At 46.0% G+C, this 25286-nt stretch overlaps 3 protein-coding genes across 4 annotated transcripts; all 3 read left to right on the top strand.

The window, feature by feature from the left end:
• Positions 1-2295: 2295 nt before the first annotated feature.
• Positions 2296-6372, top strand: LOC101754767 (putative F-box/LRR-repeat protein 23). Its single transcript, XM_004952296.3, has 2 exons — positions 2296-2797; positions 5441-6372. Exons 1-2 carry the CDS (start codon positions 2433-2435, stop codon positions 6078-6080), a joined length of 1005 nt encoding a protein of 334 aa, XP_004952353.1. The 5' UTR covers positions 2296-2432; the 3' UTR covers positions 6081-6372.
• A 748-nt stretch (positions 6373-7120) lies between these two features.
• LOC101754367 (F-box/kelch-repeat protein OR23) lies at positions 7121-15691 on the top strand. The gene is made up of 2 exons (XM_004952295.3): positions 7121-8211; positions 15038-15691. The coding sequence occupies exons 1-2, from the start codon at positions 7211-7213 to the stop codon at positions 15324-15326; spliced, it is 1290 nt and encodes a 429-aa protein (XP_004952352.1). The 5' UTR covers positions 7121-7210; the 3' UTR covers positions 15327-15691.
• Positions 15692-22179: 6488 nt separating this feature from the next.
• Positions 22180-25081, top strand: LOC101753425 (transcription factor bHLH144). 2 transcript variants are annotated; one of them, XM_004952293.3, is made up of 3 exons: positions 22180-22453; positions 22556-22744; positions 23532-25081. In XM_004952293.3, exon 3 carries the CDS (start codon positions 23784-23786, stop codon positions 24513-24515), a length of 732 nt encoding a protein of 243 aa, XP_004952350.1. In that variant the 5' UTR covers positions 22180-22453; positions 22556-22744; positions 23532-23783; the 3' UTR covers positions 24516-25081. The 2 variants fall into 2 exon arrangements, with proteins under 2 accessions (XP_004952350.1, XP_004952351.1); XM_004952294.4 differs by having other exon boundaries at positions 22182-22453; positions 22556-22706.
• Positions 25082-25286: the final 205 nt, after the last annotated feature.

Below are 25286 nucleotides of genomic sequence, written 5' to 3'. Positions count from 1 at the left end.
CTAGTACTACGTACAAGGTTAGGAGCTCCCGTAAAATATACTATTGATGAATTCGACAAAAAAAGATAAATTTTGGTAGCCGCTGTCCAAAATATTTCTTTTCTTTTTGCGAGATGGAATATCTTGTTATTTACTTTAGTCGTATTGTCCACGGATCGGAGATTGATTAGGGTCTGATTGGTTGCTCCCAAAATCTGCTCTATCAAAACTAGGGCAAGCTCATAAAAGTTAGCATTCATTTGGTTGGCACCAATCGAGTCCTATTCTAGAATTATTACCTAAGTTTTGGTATGGCATGCCCATATTTTGACATACTCAACCAATCAAGCTCTTATTCTGGAGTCTGGATGGTCGTGTGCAAAGAACATGTACTCTTGTTTCCAGGGTTTTGCTTTCTACGAGGAAATGCAGTACCTAGAAATAGGCCCGGTGTGTATCTATCCAACATATCTCTGTCGTTGCAACGTGTATTCTCTATTTAGCTTTTGTGATACAGGGCGATGCCTCCAGCTTCTGCATTTGCTACCTTTTTTGTCTTTTGAATTTTTCTCCAAGCCATGTCATGTCTAAACATACATCCAAACACAATACCACACCTTACTCACACCATATCCATGCACAGCCCCTTCTAAGATATATGCTAGACCTGCAAATTATACACAAACGACGTGGGTTGAAAAGATTCACAAAGTCGACTCCGCAAACCACGAGCATGTTGTCATCCTATTGTGGCTCATAGGCGCTTGAGGTAGATTAGAACTTTAATTTAGGAAAAACCCTGATGCGACACCATTGTTTGAATGCTGGTGGGTAGCGCTCCACCAAGCGGATCTACCATCGCGCTACAAGCACGTTTGCTTTGTCTTTTGGGTGCTACAAGCACGTTTATTTGTCTTTTGGAATTGAGCTTGCTTTGTCTTTTGGGTGCTACAAGCACGTTTATTTGTCTTTTGGAATTGAACGAGAGAGAAAGAAACGATTATTGCATTGATCAATGAGATTGTACCACACACACATTATATATGAGTCTTATGGACATACCGTCCTACGTCTACGAGATGAGGTGGATGCGACTACCTGATCTTAATTTTGTTTAATATTGTAAAAGTATTGTCTCGATCTATTGTTTAAAGCTCCACAAATGTAACAATCCATCGTGTGTGCCTACGAAATGGAGTGTAGCGTTTGTTTTGTTTATGTTCTTTAGATCTTTGATTATCGGCAAGTAATGGTCTCTTATATTAATCTATCTTGCTTTCCTTATCCATACCTATGTATATAGATCCATTACTTACTCTGGTGCCTTGATGCGTAATTATTTATACCATTCTGTATTGAAGTTCGGGTTAATTCATTCCATTGTTCTCTGGTGGTTTCTTATCATCTCCTATCATTGGCACTTCCCTTGACCACAAAGTGTGTAACTTCGCCATTTCTAGCAGGTAGGTTGCAGTTTAAAAGGCAGCAACACTAAGCCGTACAACTATCTTCAATATGATAATATTAGCATTTGTTTAGGGTACGACAATAATCGGAAGATAAATGAATTTAGTAGTAGAGACATAGAGCCATAAATAAAAAACAAACTTCTTTTTCGTAAATAAGCATGGGAGAAATGACATAACACAGTTGAATTCATATTTTAGCTAGAATTTAACGGAACACTGTTATTTTGTTAGGCGATGAGTTTCAGCTACATTCTCGGTTCTATAAGCGAATCTAGAAGCTAATTGCGGATAAATTAGTAAATAAAACATGGCACCGTAAAGTCATTCGGTTTCAGAAGCTCAATAATTTCATTTTCAAAAATAAATTTAGAAACCCATTCCTGGTGAAGTCAGTCCGCATAGTGCCGCCCTTGTGCTGCCGGTGAGAGTGTTTCTGCCGTCCTTTTTCTGTCTGTTGCTTGGGAAGGCACACGTCTTTTCTATCTGTCGCTTAGGATGTGAGGTGACATTTAGAGCGTGTTTGATTCTCGGGTTAAAGTTCAGCTCTTATCACATCGAATATTTTATATTCGATACTAATTAGAATGATTAAATATAAGCTAATTATAAAACTAATTGCAGAAGCTCTAAGCAAATTCGCGAGATGAATCATTAATCTAATTAATCCATCATTAGTAAATGGTTATTGTAGCATTACATTGTCAAATCATGGACTAATTAAGTATAATAAATTCATCTCACGAATTAGCCTCCAACGGTATAATTTAGTTTTATAATTAACTTATATTTAATTCTTAATCAGTATCCTGCATCGACCCCAAAATGACCCCAAAGCGCGGACGGAGGGGAGTAGAGTGAATGGATCCGAAACACGCCTGCGCCGCTTCGTGGCCGATACCACTCACCACCTACTCCCGGCGTTAATCGCCGCCCCTCCTCCACCCACACGGCCACACCCATTGCCGCAAACCCTAACCCTCCCCAATGTCCTTGCTGCCGCCGCCGGCTTCGCCCATGGCTGAGGCCGAGGCCGAGGCCCGCGACTGGGCGGAGATGCCGTCGGACGCTCTCGCCGCCGTGTTCGGGAAGCTGGACGTGGCCGAGATTCTGACGGGGGCCGGGCTGGTGTGCCGCGCGTGGCGCCGGCTCGCGGCCACGGACCCCACGCTGTGGCGCCGCGTGGACATGTGCCTCCAGGGGGACCTCCTGGAGACCGAGGAGGCCGAGGCCACGGCGCGCGGCGCGGAGGCCATGGCGCGCGCCGCCGTCGACCGCGCCGCGGGCACCATGGAGGCCTTCTGGGCCGACGACTTCGTCACCGACGACCTCCTGCGCTACATCTCTCAGAGGTAGAGGGCAGCTTTACGCCTTTACCTCCTCCTTTTGCATTTAATTTTGTGAAATGATCGATGAGGACACCTGTTCTAGGTAATCGGTGGTTTGCACTGTGAATTGCATGCTTACCACAAACAATCTAGACGAGATATACAATCTGCCTACACTTAGAGCTTTCTCAGTTGAACACACAATTCCCCTCAAGTCGCATTGACTGGAGAATGTTGGTCTTCCCTGAAATACTTATACGCGCAGTTTCCATTGTGTAGGATCAAATGGCATCCCTGATTATCAGTCCAAGATTGAAACAAGAGATCTGAATTATCGTTTTCACTTGCAGAATAAAAGGTGCAAATCTGATAATGATGTCTTTCCCTGATAATGTAGCTAGGACAAGACCAAATGTTAAAACTCAGTAGCCAAATAAAATTGGATGGAAAAAAGCAATTCTTAAAATGTAGCTTTGGTCTCTAGTACTTGAATTATTTTCTCTATTGACCTAGGCTTGTTGCTCCAAACAAACTGTGAGACAATTGCAAGCAGATTCGTTGGACACAGCCCGGGTGAAGGGCAGGATTTCTGAGACTAGACAGGATGCAATAACCATATTCTATTTGGTCGAATATTGGAATTGATGAACTTTGACATGGAAACTTCTAGATTTCACAAATTATGTCTCAAACAAATCGGTATCCATTCTTCAATAAACTAGTAGGGTCCATGGTTTCTATCAGAAACTTTCTGTTGAGTTTTAAACGTTAGCAAATTGTTCCTTGAAGACTGGCCTATTAAAAATGGTTGAGTTGTTTGGTTACAGGGAAAACAAAATAAAAGAAACCTAGTTGGACTCGTCCTTATGATTAACTCACTGTACATATTAAGTCCAAACTATTCAAATCCTTATTTCCTTGGATGGGATCATTGTAAACAAAAATGCTTGATCACTCTGATCCTCATGGTTTGCAAACTGTTTATGTTATGTAATGGTAGAAATTTCTCTTCATTGGCTGAGAAAATGGAACAATGATTCTGCAACTAAGTTGATTGATGTGTAATTAAATTGCATCTATGCTCTTTTTTACTATTGGTGTTTGTCCTAGTTGCTGGTTCATGTTGTTCCTTCTAAAGGTTGGTAGGCTAACTTCGGATTTGACATATCAGGCTCTTTTTACTTACAAATAGTGCTTCCACACTTCACTTCAGTGGGGTTGCACAAATTTTGAATCACTCCATGGGATAAGTAGCTGGTTTCTGCTTTGAATATTTTGCTACTCTCAAAGCGTGAAGAATAGAAGTGTCCTCTGAATCCCAACATTACTAGCTGGTGAACTTTTCTGCAGTTTATTCTGTCTTTCTCACTAATGGCGAAGTATGTTCTTGTTACGTACTTCACCGACCATTTTCATGCATCCTTTGAGTTATTCTATTGTTCTGCATTTTTCTCTGATGTTCAGAGTATCTAGAAGCTTGACAACTTACAGATTCATCACCCTATTTTCCGGTTTCTTAAGAATTTGTTAGAGAATTTCTGAATTAACTGGAGTATTTAAGGAAGAAAACTATAGTTCTTGCTACATGATGTCTAATGATTATGTGTAACAAGAGCTTGATGTTGAATGCTGGGCTTGACAAATTTCATTGTGCCATGCAGCCTTATATTAGTCTATAATCATTTACTAGAACTAAAATCAGCTTGCAACTATCAAAGGAAAAAAATTAACCATGTAATGTAACTGCCCAGTGCTTGATTTGTACTCCCTCCGTTCGAACTTATAGGTCGTTTTGGCTTTTCTAGATACATAGTTTTGGGACGGAGGGAGTATTGGCCATTATGAAGTTACAATCTGCTAACATAGCCCAGCCTGATACAAACCAACTCAACTCTGACATTGTAATCTAAACAAACTCCTATCCTATTGCAACTACTTGTAAACAAACTTCTAACCAAAGAACTAATCCTGGAAGCGCTCTATACTTCAGGCGTCATCCTTGTTTGCCATTTGCTTTCTGTTTTCTTCTTCAATTGTATTATTGCCCAACTATGACAGTATTCATCTGTGGTTATTTTTTTTCTCATAGTCAACCTTACCCTTGTGTTGGTTGTACTAGTGTAATTATCCAATTGTTTGTAAGTCAACGTAGTCAAAATTGACATTTACTTTTGTTTGCGTCAAGTTCCACAAATTCAACCATCTCCTATCATTTGTTTTTGCTGCTGCATCAACTATTTGTGCTGGATCTGGTACCTAGTTTGATTTACAACAGTTACCAGCTTCAGCAGTTTTTAATTCTCATTTGTGCTGAGATAATGCTTATCCCTATTAAAGCTATGGTTCATTATCCTTGTGTTCTTCCAACCTTTTGGCAAGATGTGGTATGTAGATTATTTGCAGTGTGTTAACTCAGGCAGTAGTAAACTACCCCCATTAATCTTTTAGAATTGTGTGTTGAAATTTACCACCTGATTAGGTTTGTAAATCATTTTTTTATATATAATTGATTTACTTCAGTATGTTTTTTAACCCTGTTCAGTAATTTCTGTAGTTCAAGTTTTTATTCTGCCTTTTATGGTCTTAAGCAGCTTGGATCTGACACTTGACTACTTTGGTTGACTAAAAACAATAATCTCATCAAGATCTACCCATCTCTGCATGCAGGGCCCCCTCGTTGAAGAGTCTCCAACTCAGCTTGTGCCATCATGTCTCTAATGAAGGTTTTGCAGAGGCAATTAATTGTTTACCTCAGCTCGAGGAGCTTGAAGTTACATTTTGCACGTTGCATGGCAACGTGTGTGATACTATTGGCAGAGCCTGCCCACAACTTAAACGCTTCAGATTGAATGAGCGCTGGTCTATTCTTCAAAGTGAGTTTGCACCCTATGAGGGCATGGATGATGACACAGAAGCATTAGGAATCGCTAGCACCATGCCTGGGCTCCAAGAACTTCAGCTGATTGGTAACAACATGACCAATGATGGACTCATGGCAATTCTTGACCGTTGCCCTCACCTTGAATCTCTTGACATACGCCAGTGCTACAACATCCAAATGGACGATGCCATGAAATCGAAATGTGCTAGGATACGAGATCTGAAGCTTCCTCATGACTCCATCTCCGACTTCAAGTACCGCGCACACATCGTCAGTGCTAACTCTGGATCTGATTTCGAGGTTGATGTGTATGATGATCTGCTGGATCCGGTCACTGAAGATGATGATGCTGATTTTGATGATATAGATGATTTTGATGACGCGGGCTCAGATGGAGGCATGTATGATGATGACTTTGATATCTGAAGAAAGAAATACATCAGAATAGCTTTTCCGTGTCCAATGTGAAATGCTGTGAGCTGGAATGGTTTGAGATTCCCTTGTCTTGTGACACTGGTAGCTAGGTTGGAATAAACAGTGCAGTACCGATATTTGTTTGTGGGATCTCCTGATGTTTATACTTCTACCCCCTCACTTCATTTATTTCAGGAAACTGGAGTAACTAAATTAATAACCATTTTGATTGCTGCACCCCGGTTGCCGCATGCACTACTATATTGGGTGTTATTTGCTGTAAGTGTTGTTTCTACGTTTGTAATTTGTGCTGCGCACTGCCACTGATGCTGTGACTAGCAAAACCCTTGCGGATGAAGTAAAATTCTCGCAGATGAGGTAATGTTTCTCGATGTTTAGGGTCCCTTCTGACTATTAATGGTAGAAAATGGCTATTCGGTCAACTACAATGTTTTTTCCATTTTGTAAAAGGCTGTAGAAACATACTTCACCAGGAGCTAAACTTGCTGCACATCTGAAGAAATTTTTTGCATGCAAAACATCGGCATTCCGCCCCCGCCTGAGCCCCGCAATCAGAGGTACAGTCATACAGAACAGAATCGGGTCCAAAGGTGGGCTCAACAGGGATTCCGCGTACCCCGCACCTCAGGGGAACCTAAACTTCCCATCCTCGCCACAGATTTTGAGTATTATCCGTTCCGTTGACGGTCACGACATCCGCCATCATAGCCTCTCCCGCGGCTCCCGCCAGCGCCAGGTCACGACCACAGAAGCAGCCAAGCAGGCCTCCCGAGTGGCCGAGTCCGTGTTCCGTGGTCCCACCTTCACGGGACGTCACGACAACCTGGCCCTCATGTCAGAGAAACTTTTGCATATCGCCATATCCAATCGGCTGTCCCTGTCATCGATTCAATGGCTATGTAATTTTTCACTGACACGTGAGCCATCTAAGTCGGTGCGTGCAATGGCCCACATGGCGGTGACAGGTACGAAGGTTAGCATCCCCTGTCGCGAACTCGCGATGTTGTATTGTTGCGGACACACGCAGCGCAAGGCTCATTTCTTCCCCACTTTACTTTTGTCGGTTTGGTTTAATTCCGGACCCCTTCTCGAGTCATCAATCCTGACGAGGGCCGACCGGAATGGCCTCGTCGTCCTCCTCCTCCGGCGCCGGCCGCGTCGCCGGTACCCTAGCTCTGCGTAGGGGTTCGGCGGCGGCGGCGGCGGCGGCATCGCTGATCCCGGGGCTCCCGGACGACGTCGCGGCCGTCATCCTCTGCCTGCTCACTTTCCCCGACCAGTCCCGCCTCCGCGCCACCTCCCGCGCGTGGCGCCTGCTCCTCTCCGCGGCCTCGCTGCTCCCGCTCCGCCGCAGCCTCCGCCTCCCTCGCCGGCACCTCCTCTGCCTCTTCCCCACCGACCCCTCCCTCGCCTCGCCGATCCTGCTCGACCCCGCCGCCCCCACCGCCTGGTGGCCCCTCCCGCCGCTCCCCTGCTCCCCGCAGCTCTACGGCCTCGCCAACTTCGCGGCTCTCGCCGTCGGCCGCCACCTCTACGTCCTCGGCGGGTCGTGCTTCGACGCCCGCAGCTACCCCCTGGGGCACCCCTCCCCATCCGCCGCCGCATACCGGCTCGACCTCGCCCACTCCCGACACTACTGGGAGCGCCTCCCCGACATGCAAGTCCCGCGCGGGAGCTTCGCCTGTGCCCCCGCGCCCAGTGGCGACGGGGTCATCGTCGCCGGTGGCGGCTCCCGACACCCCACGTTTCCCTCCAACGGCAGCCGCACCGACAGCACCGAGTGGTATGACGCCACCGCGCGCTCGTGGCGCGTTGCCGCCTCGATGCCCCGTGATCGGGCTGGGTGCGTGGGGTTCGTGGCTCACGGTGCTGGGGACGGCGGTGAGGATGAGTTCTGGGTGATGGGCGGCTACGACGGGTACACCACACTCGCGGGAGTGGTGCCAAATGACGTGTACTGCCGGAACGCGGTGGCGCTCGGGCTCTGGAGCGGGAAGTGGAGGGAGATCGGAAACATGTGGGAGGAAGGGGAGAGGAGGCGGCTTGGACCTGTTGCAGCTTTATCTGCGGATGATGGAAGGATTACTGAGGTGTTCATGCTCGATGGCAACGATGTCTTCAGGTCAGTCAAATTGTCTTCGATTTGCCTTCAAAATTGCTTGTACTTTTTAGTACACGTATTTCTGTTTGCTTGATTGCTTCGATTTGATTGTTTTTTATGGTGTTGTTGGTAATGTCAAGTTTGAATGTTTGTTTGGTAACCTAGCTTCCAGTTTTACTTGCAGTTGCACAGTGACCACGTTCCTGTTTGTTGCAGTTCTTCAGTTTAGTTAATAAATTCACACTACCATCTGTTACTGAAAAATTTGAACAATTTCTTGTTATCGGTGAACATTTCCTTACATTCGCTGCCCATGACTGCTTGATTTGCTTCAATTCAGTGATCCGATTTTATGGTTTTTTTAATCAATAATCCAGGTTTTAACAATTGCTTGGTAAGCTAGGGTGTGTTTGGTCTGTGCCAGAGTGTGCCCAAGCTAGCCAAGCCAATTTTGGCGCACCAATTTTAGCCACCATGTGGTCAGTTGCCGATTTTGTCTTGGTAGCCTTCACCTTTGGTCACCTTAGTTCATTTTGGTGGCCAAATCCTAGGCCACCGATTTGATGGCCATAATTTGTCTTGGCTAAGAGGTGGCAAGTTTGGTAGCTTCCTCTATTTTTTGTGTAGTTGCATATAAGAGGTGGTCAGTTTGGAAAGCCTAGTGCCCAGGAAGGATACATTTCGATATTTGGGATGAATGCTACAACGAGATGGGGATATTGATGAGGATGTTAGTCATAGAATCAAAGCAGGGTGGATGAAGTGGTGCCAAGCATCAGGAATTTTATATGACAAGAGGGTACCATTGAAGCTAAAAGGCAAGTTTTATAGGACGGCGATTAGACCTGCAATGTTGTATGGTGCAGAATGTTGGCCTACAAAAAGACGACATGTCCAGTAGATAAGTGTTACGGAAATGCAAATGTTGCGTTGGATTTGTGGTCATACGAGAAGGGATCGAGTCCGGAATAAGGATATACATGATAGGTTAGGGGTAGCACCAATTGAAGAAAAGCTTATCCAACTTCGGCTGAGATGGTTTGGACATGTCCAACGAAGGCCTCTGGAGGCACCGGTGCGTAGTGGAATCCTAAGGTGTGACAATAATGTGAAGAGAGGCAGAGGAAGACCAAAATTGACATGGGAAGAGGCAATAAAAGGAAATTTGGAGGGATGGAATATACCCAAAGATTTAGCCCTGGATAGGAGTGCTTGGAAAACAGCTATTCATGTGCCGAACCCTGATTTGTGGCTCTTGTTGGGTTTCAACTCTAGCCTACCCCAACTTGCTTGGGACTAAAATTGCTTGGGATTGAAAGGCTATGTTGTTGTTGTTGTTGCATATTGTACACATTCCTGTTTGGTTGCAATGCTTCAGTTTAGTTGTCAGATTCACACGATTGGTCATTACTGTAGGTTTTCAACATGTATACCTGATTGTGTAGTCACCAATGTTGCACAATAATGAAATTAATTGTGCATGCGCGGAAATTAAAGGATTAACAGGGATCAGCTTTTCACTTTGGATAGTTCAGGTGTTGTCCATATTGCTGAGTATCTGATTGTTTATGATGTTAAGACAAACTAGTGCGTGCATTTTTAAAAATTAATACATTAATAATTTTGTGCTACTTCCTGTTATGTGCACCAAGACTGGTTCTTCCACTGAGACTTACTCTCTTGTGCTCCTGTTATGTCTTACAAAGATCCCATGGAGAAATCATTATGTCTAAGTTCTGTTACACTCATTTCAATAGAAATGGCTAAGAATATTTGATGGAAGAATATGTAGACTCTGTTGACTGGATACAAAGTATATGTAGGCTTTCATAGGCAGCTGTCATCCTAATTACTGTCATGAAAGATGATCAAGTGGGACTGTGTCATGAAATTTAGGAAGCTAATATTTTGTAATCCGAAATTATCTATTGTTTGCAATGGCAAAATACTTGCAACCAAGGAACTTGGATTTATCATCAGCTCATCTGTTATACTGAAATGCTCTCATAGGACATCATATCTTCTCTTTTTTGCGTTTTGTTCTTATAAGATAGCACTTGTTAATTCACTGGCACATCTACAAAAAGGGAAGCTGCGGGATATTCAACCTACAAAGTTTAATATACATCTAAAATGCAAACTTGCTTGAACATCCAAAACCATTGACTCAGTCACCTGTTTAAAACTTCAAATGCCTGAAGTCAGATTGTACTAGCGGGAATCCAGTTTGGAATACTAGCACATTTTTTAGGATTGTTTCATTATTATATTTACTGAATTGCAGTAAAGTTCTGTTGTTGCCCTGCTTTCATGCATCATTCCAGTTCATTTGATTGGAGAGAATGACAACCCTAGTGGCTAGTGAACTTAAAAATAAAAGATCTGAATTCAAAATAACTTTGTTATTTACTTTGCCAAGTTCCAGCCTTACCCATACACTGAAATGGCTTTAGGATTCACTAATTAGTAATTACTATAGTAGTGTGTCACAAAGCCTTTTTTGTCTATAAATTAAAATGTAAAGGAAGAAGTCCATGGTACTACCCTAAACAATCCACTTTGTCTGCTTTACACCCTGAGCAAAATTTCAGCTCCATTTACTCTCCCAAACTATTTCAGTTGGTCCAATACTCCAACCTACCCCCTAATGAGATTTTTTTTTTATTTCTCCAAGTATAAGTTGAGTTTTAAGTCCAGATTTGCAGTGTGACAAAGCAGTGGTTTGTTAGAGTTAAGTCCTGATGGTGATAGAATAATGTATTAGTGGTGCCTATGTGCACTTAGTGCCTGTGAGCACTTGTATCCGTGGGTGGTTCGTGCCTACGTGCACCTATCACCAATTACTGCTTTAGATGCTCTTTAGATGCTTTGCTTAGCTTGTAAGCCACCTACCCAAGGTTGGCTATAAATATGTACCCCAAGCTGCCTTTGTGGCTGTGGTTAATGGAAAAGATCATTTTGGGCCAACATGGTTTCCCCTTATTTAATTTTTGGGTGCCATCGAATCAACAACCATCTCATCCTTGACCTGTATTCACTGATCCTCTTTTATACTTTAGAGGACAACATGTCTGTTCAGTTGTTTGTTCCCTTTTTTTGGGCGTTGCTGATAATAGGTTAAGCTAAGTGCAATGGATAATTAGTGTATCGATTTGTGTGACAATAAGGTGCATCATAACAAGATCATCACAAGCTGTGCTTATTCAACCATGTTCCCTGAATACAGCATGTTATAGGTGAATACAGTTTGCTTTAACAAAGTAATACTGTGGTCACTTTGCCGGCCTTTCCAAGGGCACATTGTGATTTACATGTTTATCGTACTGCTCATGTCATTGTTAAGTTGGTCTCATGTGGCGAAAATGCTCCTTGGTTCTGAGGACATATCCGAAAGAGATTCTTAATTTTCTTGTGTCCTAGTTGCTGTCATATCAAGTGTTCTTGTTTATTTGATTTTGATATGTCGGTTGGGGTTAGGTAGAGAGCAAAGAAGGCATGTTGATGAATGAATTCTTGATTGAGTTTGTTGCTGTCAAAGTTAGCTGCTTCCATGAAAGTATTAGAGAAAAGTTGATGTAAAGTAATTGTCTTTCTATATCGTTACTTGTGAATATCTAGTTAAAAAAATTAAACCATTTACTATCCAAAGCAAAACCGAACTTGATGTAAAGCTACAATAGTTTATAGGACAACTGTGAGGGTAGTTATATCACAACTGCTGAAGTGGTGCCTAGATTGTGTTCTATTCCAAAATCCAAACTAGTCTATTTTTGCATGGCTTTATGGTCTGAACAGTTAGGCAAAGCTTATCCGAAAATGTAGGACTCCTAATGAATCAAGAAGGTGGTGTGTTGAAGATGTCAAGCATCATATTAGATGTTATAAATACATATTAAGTTCTTACTTGTTATAGGAAGCATTAGTTTGTACCATCCCTATACGGTTACCTGATTATTGCATTTAGGTTATCAGTGGTGCTGGTCATAGGTGCTGTGTTGATATTTTACTACAATCCTGAGCTGTATTTGCTTATTTGGCAATCATAGATTATGGATATTAAGATTTTTATGGATATCTTTTAGTTGAAACAATATTTCAATTTGCATAGTTAGCTCAAATGTGAGGAAAGTGTAAGTATGACACTCATAACAACTGCACACTTGTAAGTGGTGCTCTGGTGAATTAGTTTACCAGTATGATGCTAATTGATTCAGAACACTTGCCTTTAATATGCTGCCAAAAATTTCACTGCACACATTTGTGCTCCATTGAGCAAACAATAACTGTGGCATAGATTGGATCAGTTCAGTTCTGTATGCCCTTATCTCCTTTGTGACAAGGGGTCATCTAATGCCATAATGTCTGTAAGTAGTAAATGTGCTCATTGCACACTTCAATGATGCAAATTGCAAACATGCACGTGCAATGCATGCTTTTATTCGTGAGGTGATGGAGGATGGATTAGTGATATATGTTCTTGATTATAGGTGTGTTAATGGTGACTAAGGGACACATTAATATTATAGATTGTTGGGTAAGACAGGACACAAAATCTATGATTAGATGTAGACATACTGTGAATCGGATGGATTGAATTGACCTGTATACACTAATTCACTAGGGTCAACCAGTGTACGCTAACATCAGTTTATCATTGGATGTAGAAAAGAAACCAACTAATGAACTAATGCCTTTTACATTGGTACAGATAACTTGGATTAAAATATGCCATGCTCAGAAACTTGAATGACTTAAAATGTGCAAAAAAGACTGATGAATTAGATGATGGTCCAATATGATATAACGTTCTCAAGATGCCACTTAACTAGTAGGTGAGGCATATACCAAGAACTGGTAGGATCTTCCACTGGGATCAATGTTTGAACTGTAAAAGGTCCATGTAGGTGAATGAGAAGATAAGCTAATATATGCTTTTATTTTCACATAGCCACCTACGATTAAGCTTGGTTTATGTCCTGAGTTACTAGGATGATTTGTTTTGAACCTATAATGTATGGATTTTTGGCTATGGTTTAGCTATTTCCTACCCTACTTAAGAACTAAAACATTGGCTTGTCTTTTTACCGTGTTGTTATTTGCTCTATTAAAATGTGGCCGGTGGGAAGTTGTCCTTATTAATAATTACCTGAACTGTTTCTATTGTTTAAATGTGAACCTGAGAATAAATTATTTCTTTGCTAAACAAAGAAAAGTGAGTCTTAGGCACTTTGCTATTATGTGCTACAAAAGGCATGGATGATTCTTGATTTATGCAAATGTGCTTTCTTATGGCAAGATTGTAGACCTTGTGACATCTCCAAGTCAATACAATGCCACATTCACTGGGTTTTCCGGTTGTGTATATAGTCTGCTAATTTTGACCCTGATTGGGGTCAGATAGATCATGCAGCTGTTCTAAGCATTCTACCTGGACAACTAATGTTCCTATTAAGCTCTAGTTTCTATGGCTGGAACATTAAAAAAAAATAGTTTAGTTTCTTGTATGATACTGTAATTAAAGGAAAGCTGCCTATTAGAAAGAACTATTTTGGTGACTAATCAGGATTTCCACCTCAAAACTTGATGGTGAATGATGCCCACATTGGGCATCTTCTGTTGGATTGGCATCAATATGTTGATGTGGGTAAAAGAGGACTGAACAGAAGAAATATTTGAAAAGTAAATATCATTCCATGATTGCTCATACATGTTCCTCTGAATGCATGCTTATTTTCTGTATATACATGCTTCTCTCGTGTATTTGCCTTGTTTTAGTCCTGCCCTGATGTTTGTTGCTCTCACCATCATGTAGCTATGCGCTGTTAAGCAATTTTTCTGTTCTTGTGCAAAGCTCCCTCGAATAAAGAGATGGCAATGTGAGGATGTTCAGTTTTTTGCAAAATATATGCACATAATATTAATGCGTGTGAACATAGGAATGTGTATACTGTATATGTTCTAGGGTTGTGTGACATAGTGGTTCGTATCGAGTTGGCTACTGTGCTGAAGGTGGCAATGGCTTGAAGGGTATTAGGGGGGCGCAATTGAGAGGGGAAAGATCTGTAATAGATTGAACAAGAACTTTAGACTGCGAGAAAGAATCCTTCTTATCTTGTCCATAATAGATACATGTTATCCCTTTTATAGGAGTGACTTAATTTTGTAAGGTGTGCCTTTAACTACTGTGCATATACACCGTGCCAGAGGGTGAGATGGATTGATATGGCAAACTTACATCCTTGTTGCCTGGTTCATACTTGATAATGACTGCATGCTATGCCTTTTATAGGGATGGTACGATTTTATAGGGAATAGTCACTGTATGTATTTTTTTCCTTTTAACTATGCAATGACTATAGCTCTTGGGTTCTGAATTGTTAATCTGCTACAAATTTATATTACCTGTGGCTGTGGTTAACGAACTTGTGAATGTATGTTTTAACACAACATGGGAATTCATGTGGAACTGTGTGGACTCGAGTTTCATTTCCACAAAGCTCGCAAGAACATACTGACATGGCATAGCGAAAAGTTCCTTTGATAGTTTATATGAACATGCAACTGATGGCTTGTTTGCTCCAACATATCATTTTCTTTCCGTCCTTTAAGTTGTTCACATGTTCTTTTCTTACTGAAATGTGGTTGTTCATGTTTTTGGAGATCACAAGATGTGAATGCTGAAGAGTGAAAAGCTGTAATTAGGAATTTGACCTTTTCGTTTGAGCTCATAGTTGTGCTGTTAGTTTTCAGGCCCATTCATACCATGCTATGTTTACCATCTGGAGTCATCGTCCTTTGGCTCAATATGCAAAAATGTTACTGATAGTTTGAACATTGCTGTGTTCAGGTATGACTTTGCTTTGAACAGGTGGCTGAGAGAGGCTACCATGAGGAGGATGATCCCGAATACTGAATCTTGCGGTTTCGTATCGATGAATGGGGAACTGTACGTGCTCAGATCTGCAAAAGTTCCTGTTGAACCCTCAGGTCCATGGAGGCAGCTGAAGAAGAAGCTGGCTCTGGAGTTCCAGGTGTACAACCCTGGGACAAAGAAATGGAGAGTGCTCACCACACATCCACCTGTCCATGCACCCATTGATTTCAGGACTGCAGCTCTCTGTACAGTTGAGTTGTAGATCCATTGATGGTCACCGTTAACTGTATAGATTCAGGTAGCAAGCTGAACATTGGATAGCAAATGCAACCCCAAAAATGCCTTACAACTTCAAGTGGCTCCGGTAAGATAGTTCGTGGAGGTTGTTAGGTGCCAGCGTGTATATACATGGAAGTAACATTGGTTGTACAGCAAAAGAACAGGTATCTTTGGTGCTGCATGTGTGTTCGTTCGTGAATCTTGTTTGTTTTTTTTTCTTCGGATGCCATGCAGTTTCTCTAGTTGTTCGTGTTGTAATAACCTCAAAAACAAATGATGTCACTGTGGCTACGTGCGGCGGGCTTCTGGTGTTTGTGGGCATGCTATACTACTGGTGACATATTTCAATGTTTGAGTATGAAAGATCTGGTCCCAAATTTTTCTTTGTTTTGTAGGCCGCGAGATAACTACGATTTGACGGAGAACTGATGGACAAAGCAGAGGCGATCTGAAATTGGAAGTGAAGATGATGCAAACGTTTTTGGGTTTCGAACCACAGTACAGTCTGTTCTGTTTGGTGCATAAACGAAACCCCATAAGCAAAGAGTTTGTCCCCTTTGTTTGTGAAAAATGCTTTGGGCGCCCTACCTTAAAATAACTCTCAACTAAGATGCGATTCAAGTTGAATTAAGCGGGTAACACAGTACAATACATGGTTTCTAGAGGTGATACTTGACAGAAATATGTTTTGAGTACAACTATGGACTTGACGGCTACGCATGCATGCAGAATTGCTGATGCCTCATATTTGTAGACTCGAGTATATGGAGCAGATCTTCACAGCTCTTTTCATGCCTGCTTTGTCCTAGAGAGAGGAGAGGAAACAAAAGTTTAAAGCGGCGTCGCCATGATGGACCTTGGATTGTTCTCCGTTCTCGGTCTCCTCGCGCGAGGGCGGCCAGACGAGGTGATCGAGTGCGGCAGCGCGCCGAGATGGAAGCATTGGGCCAGTGCGCGTCCGATCGATCGAGTGCGGCAGCTGGCCCGGCCGCCCGGCGTCGGGCTCCGGGTTCGTCCGAGGCCGAATGGCATGATACGCTTTGAACGGGTTGATGTTCGTGCCAAATGATTAGGCGTGTCTCATCTACGATTTGTACTACTGTCTCGGTGTCTCCGATCAGAAATACCAAGTCCGTTTAGGCTCGTCACCATTTACTTTTGACCACAAATATAAAATAAATTTATATAGATTGACAACACTGTCGGTATTACTAGATTCGTTGTGAAAAATATCTTCAGAATATGTAACTCTTTTCTTTTAAGACAGTTTGTTTTTATAGATATTACTTAGGGGATGTTTGGATACTCGATGCTAAACTTTAGCAGTGTCACATCGGATGTTCAAATGCTAATTAGGAGGACTAAACATGAGCTAATTATAAAACTAATTGCAGAATCCTATGCTAATTCGCGAGACGAATCTATTAAGTCTAATTAATCCATCATTAGCAAATGGTTACTGTAGCACCACATTGTCAAATCATGAACTAATTAGGCTTAATAGATTCGTCTCGCGAATTAGACTCCATCTGTGCAATTAGTTTTGTAATTAGCATATGTTTAATACTTCTAATTAGCATCAAACATCCGATGTGACAGTGCTAAATTTAAATGGGTGTATCCAAACACCCCCAACATAGATGTGTGGTATTGGAGACCGTGTCAAAATCGTGATGGAGTTATATTTTCTGATCCGGACGGAGCAAGTTCTTCCTCTATCACAAATACTGTATTAGTTTATCTAGGTTCTTAATTATTCAAATTTGACTAGCAAACCATCTAAACTAAATTAAATGGTGGAAAAATACAATATGTGATAACCCAATATCACATACAATGTTTTTCTTTAAAGTGTTTGTTATAGACCATTTGTTGTGTAAGAACTGAATGAGATGTATCTAGTCATTCTATTTTTATTAGTCATATTGCATATATTGTTTCTATTGTTACAGTCAAACATACTCATATTGTAGCATTCTATTTCTAATTTAATTTATCTTTTTAATCATTCTTTATTTTATTATGAATATGGAAATGGTTTTGACGGGAGGTGTGTCATATACCAATTTTACTAAATATAGTGAAGAAATCTAAATAATCTTTAGATCAATCCAAGATTCTTATTCCCAAATAAAAAAGAAATAGAATAGAAAAAAGTTCATTTTACTTCCCTCACAGGCTCACTCTCTTACTTTGTCTGATTAACCCCCGAACAAAATGTAGTCTCGATTGACTCTCCTCGAACTATCTTTTAATTTTTCGTGTACACGTTGATTTTAAATTCAAACTTTAGAAGGGGACTTGTAACATGATGCTTAATGTTAGAAAATTTTCATGATTATGTTTTATGTAGATTTGTATCATAGGATCAATTTCGTATTGAATGTTGGAAAATAAATATGAAAAAATTATGTTTAGAACTCAACTTGTCGTGGAGAAAAAATAAAAATCTCATTAAGAGATAGGTTGGACTAACTTAAATGGTTCATGAAAATAAATCGGGTAAGGAAATTGTTCGGGAGCCGGCTCAATCACGAGTCACGACCAATGATCCATCCGCTGACGGCTCACCGCTGCACTCAGCTCACGTCTCTAGGAGGAGACGGCCGTGAGGCAGAGAACAATCCAAGATCCACCACGACGTACGTGCCCTACGCCCCGGCCCAGCTTCTTTAAACTTTTGCTTTCGTTTCTCTCGGGGTAGGATCGGAGGAGGAAAAAGAGCAGGAAAGCGCGCGGCAGAAGGACGGGAAAGAAGGGAACGCGCAGAGATCCGGCCGTCCACGGGCACGGTCACGAGCTGTGTGCCGGGCGGGGCGGGGCGGTCAACAGAGGCCATGATGGTCGCCCGTGCATGCATGGTTTCCAAACTCCTATCATGATCTTCGCGAACCCCAACGTGCACTCAGTAGCCCAGCCCGGCCTCCTAGTACTAAAATGTGCCCTGCTCCCTTTTCAAATTTTAAAACGCCGCTAGCTACTGGAGCAGCAGCAGCTAGCAGTGCAGGCTGCCTGCAGAAGGGGTGGATCGAATCCAGCGGGGGTGCCGTGCGCGCGCGCCTAGCGAGGCATGCACGCACGCATATAGGAGTATGATCATAATGGCCGGCCGGCCATTTCGTGGCGCCCAAAGAAGATCTCGCGCGGGCGGGTCCGGAGCCGTGCCAGATCGGGCGCCATCATGACGCACCCCCCCCCCCCCCCCCCCAAACTCTTTTGACGATTAGGCAGGCAGACCCTCGGCCACCTCGCTCGCTGATCCACCGCGCCAAACGCTACAGGTTGCTGCCGCGCGCGCGGGCGACGGAGCGAGCGAGAGACCCGCGCCGTCGGGCGTCCGAGGCACGCCGGGGAAGCCCACGCGTGACACAGCGGCGGCCGGCTAGCTCTCCGCTGCAGCGTGCATGCACATGCATGCGGGCGCTTGTTGCGCGCGCGTGGCGTGGCGATCGACGCCCTGTGTGGCGGGAGGCATGATGCAGGCGTGCGCGCACGCACCAATCGAATCGATCGGCGGGGGCGACTGCTCGTGCCTAGTGTGCTGTAGTGCTCGAGCTGGTATGGTATGGTAGAGCAACAACAGCGCAATACACTAGCTAGCTAGTGCATGCTCTCGCTCGTGCAGCCACCACTAACGCATCGTCCGCGAGGGGCCGACGCGGCGCCAACCACCAATCAGGCGAGGCAAGGCAACCCGATGCTACTCGCTCGCCTCGCCGCTCTGCCGAGCTTGCGGTTGCCTCGGCGCGAGGTCGCGTGATGGCGGCGATGATGACGGCGCCCAGCCCATCGATCCATGCATCCTGCCACCGCCCGCGCGCGGCCCGACAGGTACACGCCTCGAGGGGGAGCTAGTGTGCCGTGCGCGCGCGCCCTGGACGTCGTGGCCCCGCCGTTCCGGTGGGGGGCGCCCCCGTTCGCGGGACGAAATGATGGCCTCCTCCTCGCTCGCTCGCTCGCTAGCCTCTCGGCTTGCATGGACCGCCACACAGAATCACCACCACGCCACGCGCTCCAGCTTCGCTTCCCCTCCCGCTAGGGTGCCGTGCCGCGCCGCGTGCCCTCCGCCAGCCTAGCGCGCGCGATCTCAGCTAGCTCGCCGTCACCGTGGCAGATGATGGCCTGCACTGCACCGCACGGGCCCGCACATACTAACAGAGTAGATGCATGGCAGCACTGACGTAGCAGCATTAGCTAATAATCAGATGGTGGAGCATGTAATTTAAAGATTATTCTCATTGTTGGGTGAAATTTTGAAAAGCTGGGAGGGGAGACAGGTTTCTTGCAGATGCCAAGTGCGATTGATGGTCTGCGCGGACTGTCATGCGCCCCACTAAGCTAAGATCGACGCGATGATGATGGGCCAGCAGGGACTGACTCCGGCCGTGGACGTCGTCGTGGTTTAGTTTGGTGCACGAGGTGTATATATATGTGCGCCTGGCCCCAGGCCACGGCCGGCCGGGCATGTGGGCCAAGATGTTCCCCATGTTCTTGTTAATTCCCTTCTAGCTAGGGGGAGTACTACTCGAGTTCATTGTAACGCAAAAGGAAGGTAGAAACATACCATCAGCACGTTCCATGCCGTACATCCAAGGGAATTGGATTCCGTCAGTACAGTGTATTTTATTTCCTTATCCCTTCGCGTTCTGCTGGGCCATGAGCAGCGTCACAACAATTGTGACTCAATAATTTTTTCCTTTTTGGGATAATTGTGTTTCTCTGATATAGAAAAGAGATTTGCTATTCATCTGTCAACAAATTTAGAGGGAGAACGAATTTCTTACCATAGGATTCAGTTGGAGATTCGTGTGGTCCTCTCCTCCGGCGATGGTCAACTCCAGTGAACTTGATTTGGGTTAGGGTTTTGAACTTTTGGGAGAGGTTTTGTGGCTTTCCAATTGTAGAAGGTTGCCAATATGGCGGAGGAGGCAGGCGGCAAGGCGGCGGGGGTGCCGCCCGCCGCGGTGGTAGAGGACGATGGTTGGGCGGAGCATGCGGTGGGGGAGTCCAATTTGGCCGGATTAGGGAGGGAGCAGTCGCGTGGGTGGCAACTCTGGTGGCGGTGGTGCCGTCGGAGTAGAGCGGGGCGAAGGAGGAGGCGGGGGAGCACGATCAGGTTGAATCGTGCGAAAGTGTCGCGGCGGCGGAAGATACCGATGTTGAAGCCAAAGGGGTAAAGAAAGAGGAGAGGAGGGAATCTGAGATGTTGATGCTACATCCGATGGTAAAAAATTTGACAGATTTGATAAATAGAGAGTCCCTGTAGAAAATACTACGAGATGTTGGTGACAGTATAGTACGTCGCCGTTGGATTTGGATATAGCTATCTAGCTCTTTTGATCAACGAAGTACGTAGCGTCTAGGGGTACATTGAAAATTGGATACGAGATGGAACATTCCGTTTAATTTGGATACCACGTAGAATACCTTAAAGGCAGACCACGGGCACCATTAAACTAGGGAGTAGTGGCTGGTCTCAGTGACACATTAAATAATGCACTCATGTAGGGCTAATCCTAGTGGAAGTTTCATAGATGTTTCATGCACATTAAATACAGTGATATATTAGTATATGCGATGACATGGTACGGAAATTATTAAGTGAGAGGGGGAAAATTTCATCAGGATGAAACTATGTATGCATTGCTTCCAAGACTATGAAACTTATTGAAACTTGTATTAGGGGTTATAGAGTTTCATCTCATCTGATCATATCCAATTACATGTCTTGCAGTTAAATGATATGGACAACTTATGAATTCATAGTAAAACAAAACCCCCTATTGAGTGGCACTGTTTCGTTCCTCAACTCAAATTTTTTTATGATATGTTATTTTTGGAAACTGCAAGACGAAACTCTCCGGGAATATCCTGAGTACACGACCTGAGAGTCTGGTTTAACTTGCATACTAGTCTCGCGCTTCCGCGCGCTAATCAATCATGGGCATGATCAAGCCTGGGCAGTGTGTGGGGGGGCAAAAAGGCAACGCAGCATGTGAAGTACACCTCCAAGAACAGGCAGAGGCATCATGCGATCCTATTGCCGTAGCCCCCCTAGGCGCCGCGAGGACCCTCGGCGACGACGGCTGACCGGGATGTGTCCGCGCCGGGTCCCACCGGTCAGCCAGACGCCTGGGCAGGCAGGGCTGGACGGAGTAGCTAGGGAGATAGGGGCGGGGCGGGCGGCTCTGTTCCTGCCCCGACAGGACAGAGGGAAGGGGGATTGTGCGCTCCGGCACGCGCGCGGCGGCTGCCCTGCCCAGCACAACCCGACAAGCCCCCGGCGACGAGGCTGTCCTGTTCCTGTCCACGAGGATGATCCGTCGACGGACGCGGCGGCGGCGCTCCCTCCCCCCCACGCGCGCCGCATAATCCTCTTCGTGCTCAGCTGCTCGCTCGCTCGGTTCGATTGCTTTTGCTTGCTCGCTCGGCTCGGCTGCCTGCTTGGCCGCTTCGTGCTCGGGTAAGTTGGGATGGACTCTGGACTGCATGTTCCGCCCCACCCCACGAAGCCCACCACCATTGACCCGATCGCTGCCGACGGGGCGCGCGGCAGCTCCCGTCTCGCCGACGCGTGGGGCTCTTCCATGCCGAGGCCCCGCACGTCATCGGCAGAGGTTGTGGGCGGGAACGGGTGCGGCCCGGGCCTCGGCGCTTCGAGGAGGAGCTGAGCTGAGCGAGCACGGTGGGAAGCGGCACGCGCACCCACAGCGCCCATCGAGTGCGCACGCCACCTCATCAATTCGGCTCCGGAACCGCGCCGCGCCCCCATCCATGATCCATCCATCCCCATCACTGCGCTTGGCACAGCCGTTCGCCGCTCCTCCACCTTCCCCTCCCTCTCTCTGTGCACATCACACACACGGGACGCACTCAAAAGAAGTGCCGCAAAAGGAAACCTTGCGACAGGAGAGAGGACCAATCGGAGCATCCAATCCGGCGCCGGCCGCTGGCTGTTCAGCCGTTATATAAAACCCCGTGCCCCTCCTTTGCCGGCTCACTCCATCCATTCCATCCCTTCCCTGCCCCGTTTCCATTGCTCTGTTCTGCTCTGCTCTCAGCTCAGCTTCCATCGGCGTCGTTGTTGTCTCAATCCACACAGCTTGATTTGTACGGTCTACTTCGGATCACCAGCCACATGTTGTTCTTTTCTTTCTGTTCCAAGTGGGTGATCCGAGTTGATCGTTTGCCTCCGTGTTTTGAGAATTACAGGCGGCAGAGGAGGAAGCGGAGGGGCAGGATGCCGTAGGTGCCCGGCCGCTGCCCGCCGGTGGTGTTTTTCCGCGTCATCCTGCTTGGAGCTCCGGCGATACCATACCACCGGCCGCTGCAGAGGACATGTGCTTTGGTGCAAGCTTGCCAGGTCAGCGCCCTCTCGCCAAGAACGCATCGGCAATTCAGGTTCCCTTCCGTTGCATTGCTCGATTTTTCAGATGTCTTCCGCGCTGCCTGTAAGCATGGCATCGGATCGTCACCTGTTCTTGTGTAGTAGATGATAAGCAACTCGTGTTCTTGGTGCTGTCTGCTACGGTTAGTGTCGATAGGAAAGCGATCGGGGTCCACTACGTGGCGCGTCAGCGATGAGGGTCCCTGGGCCAGCGTGTTGACAATGCTGTGGGCAGTCAAAAGATGGCGCTTTCAACTTTTGAAGAAACTCGTCAACTTTTTTGTTACTATTTGCCAAAAGTTGCAGCAGTAAGCAGAAAACTTAAACAAAGCTGTAGCCTACCTTTGCCTCGGTTTGGGAAGCAGAGTTCTGATATGCTACCAATTTGAAAAACATCAAAATTTGCTTCATTCTGGAAATTAAGCAGTGGTAGAGTAGTAAACCATTCAACTTGATTCAATATAGCCTTGCATCTCATTCCGAATGCAGCCACCATAGTTGCTCTATTTTTGCATATGCTCTGTTCTTCCTTCATCACCGAAAAAGGAAGACCTATGTTCTTCCTCTGTTCTGCTGCATTCTTGCACTTCCTATGGACTGCCTAGGATAAGCTAATTCTTACATTTGTTCTCTTTGTGCTACTTTCTCGCCCTGTAAGCTGATCCTGTTATAACTTTGCAACACGCTTCAGAACGAGTTGCGACATCAAAAGATGTTTCATCCGAAAAAATAGTTTGAAAGTTATCATTTGCTACACGCAAATATCACTCTAATTTGTTTTCCATTGATTACTTCTTGCAGGCCGAATACTTCCGCCAGCTTCTGAAGCCCGTGACATAAATTCGGCCATCAGTCCCCACACCACCCTCCTTCCAAAGAACCTCAAACCCAAAACAAACTAACTGAAACAATTTTGAATCTAACCACAAGAACAGCCAGCTCCCAAGTCCAGTTAACAGAATTTCCTCGAATTCTTGTTCAATTTCGTTCCAGTCAGAGCCTAAAATTTTCCTAGACTTCCCACACAAACACGACCAGAAATCAAGCGGCCCGATGCAGGGAGACCCCGGGTACGGGTACGGTGGCTACGGATACGGCTACACCGCCGGCGCCGGCGGTTATAACTATGACATGGCCTCCTACGGAGGCGGTGGCGCGTACCACACGGCGAACGATCAGTACCCCGCCGCGCCGGCCACCTACGAGGACCCGCTCGCCGGCCGGAGGCAGCACGACTTCCCGGCGCCGCTCACGGGCCTGGAGTTCCAGGCGACGGACACCTGCCCCAAGAACTACGTCATCTTCGACCAGACGTACGACCGGAGCCGGGTCATGTTCCACCCCTCCCTGGCCAACAACTTGGGCTCCTCCGGAGGCGGGTACGGCCACGACCACGGCTGCTACGGCTACGACCAGAACTACGCCGGCAAGGGCGCCTATTACGGCGACGGCGGCGGCACTGCCTCGGTCCGGCAGAAGGAGGACACGGACGAGATCGACGCACTGATGAGCACGGAGGACGGCGAGGACGAGGACGACGTGCGGAGCACCGGCCGCACCCCGGGGTGCGGCGGCGCCGGGGGGTCCCCGGACTCCACGTGTTCGTCCGGCGGCGGCGGCCAGAAGAAGAAGGAGCGGATGAAGAAGATGGTGCGGACGCTCAAGGGGATCGTCCCCGGCGGCGACCGGATGGACACGCCGGCGGTGCTGGACGAGGCCGTCAGGTACCTCAAGTCCCTCAAGGTGGAGGCCAAGAAGCTCGGCGCGCGCGGGTCAAGCAGCTAGCTAAACAGCTGACATCGGCATTCGGCGGCGATAGATGATGACAAGACAGGCTCTCGGGCTCTCTCGGAATGGCATGAGATGCCACGAACCAGTTGGTGCGTGCTCTGTTTGCAATGGCAGGATCGGAGAGAGCTTGCTGATGAGTTGCCGCGCGCTTTCGCGCTTTATTTTGTCAACGTCCTTTTGGTGCCTCTGCCTCTCTAGGCTCCAGCCTGCCGCCTGCGTGCGTGCGTGCATGGATTGCTGCTTTTCTTTGTTAGAAGTTGCTGCCTTTTTCCTCTTTTCGTATCTCTCGATGGTGGCTGGTGTTGGAAGTTGTAACCATCACGCTGAGTCGCTGATGATGTAGCAGTGCAGCAGAACGCTGAGTCGCTGACTGCCGAGCCCGCGCGCCAAGCTCGTAACCAGTGAAAACTCTAGCGAACAAATTGCAAGTCTGAATTGCTGCGCCTAGCAGTGACTCTGATTAGTTCCAACTGACATCAGAAGCAGATCATTATAAGGGAATTGTGTGACAAAAGTTTACCACTCAAAAAAATGATATTGATCTGAATTTTTTCTGGGAAGAACGATCATGAAATTCTTTGGGTCCATCTTCCCCTGCTGCCGCTAGGGTGCGGCCAGCCTAGTGCGCGCAATATCGCGGGGCAGCCTCGCGTGCACTGGCAGTACAGTATCTCTGCCGGACAGCAGGCTAGTCGAGGCCGCAGCTGCCGTTTAGTGCGGCGCCTTTTTGCTGGCCCGGCCGGCCGAGCGCACCAGTCGTCAGTT

This window comes from Setaria italica, chromosome I (assembly GCF_000263155.2).
Source record: "Setaria italica strain Yugu1 chromosome I, Setaria_italica_v2.0, whole genome shotgun sequence".
Classification (NCBI taxonomy): Eukaryota; Viridiplantae; Streptophyta; class Magnoliopsida; order Poales; family Poaceae; genus Setaria; species Setaria italica.
This window is presented reverse-complemented; position numbering and strand designations above follow the sequence as displayed.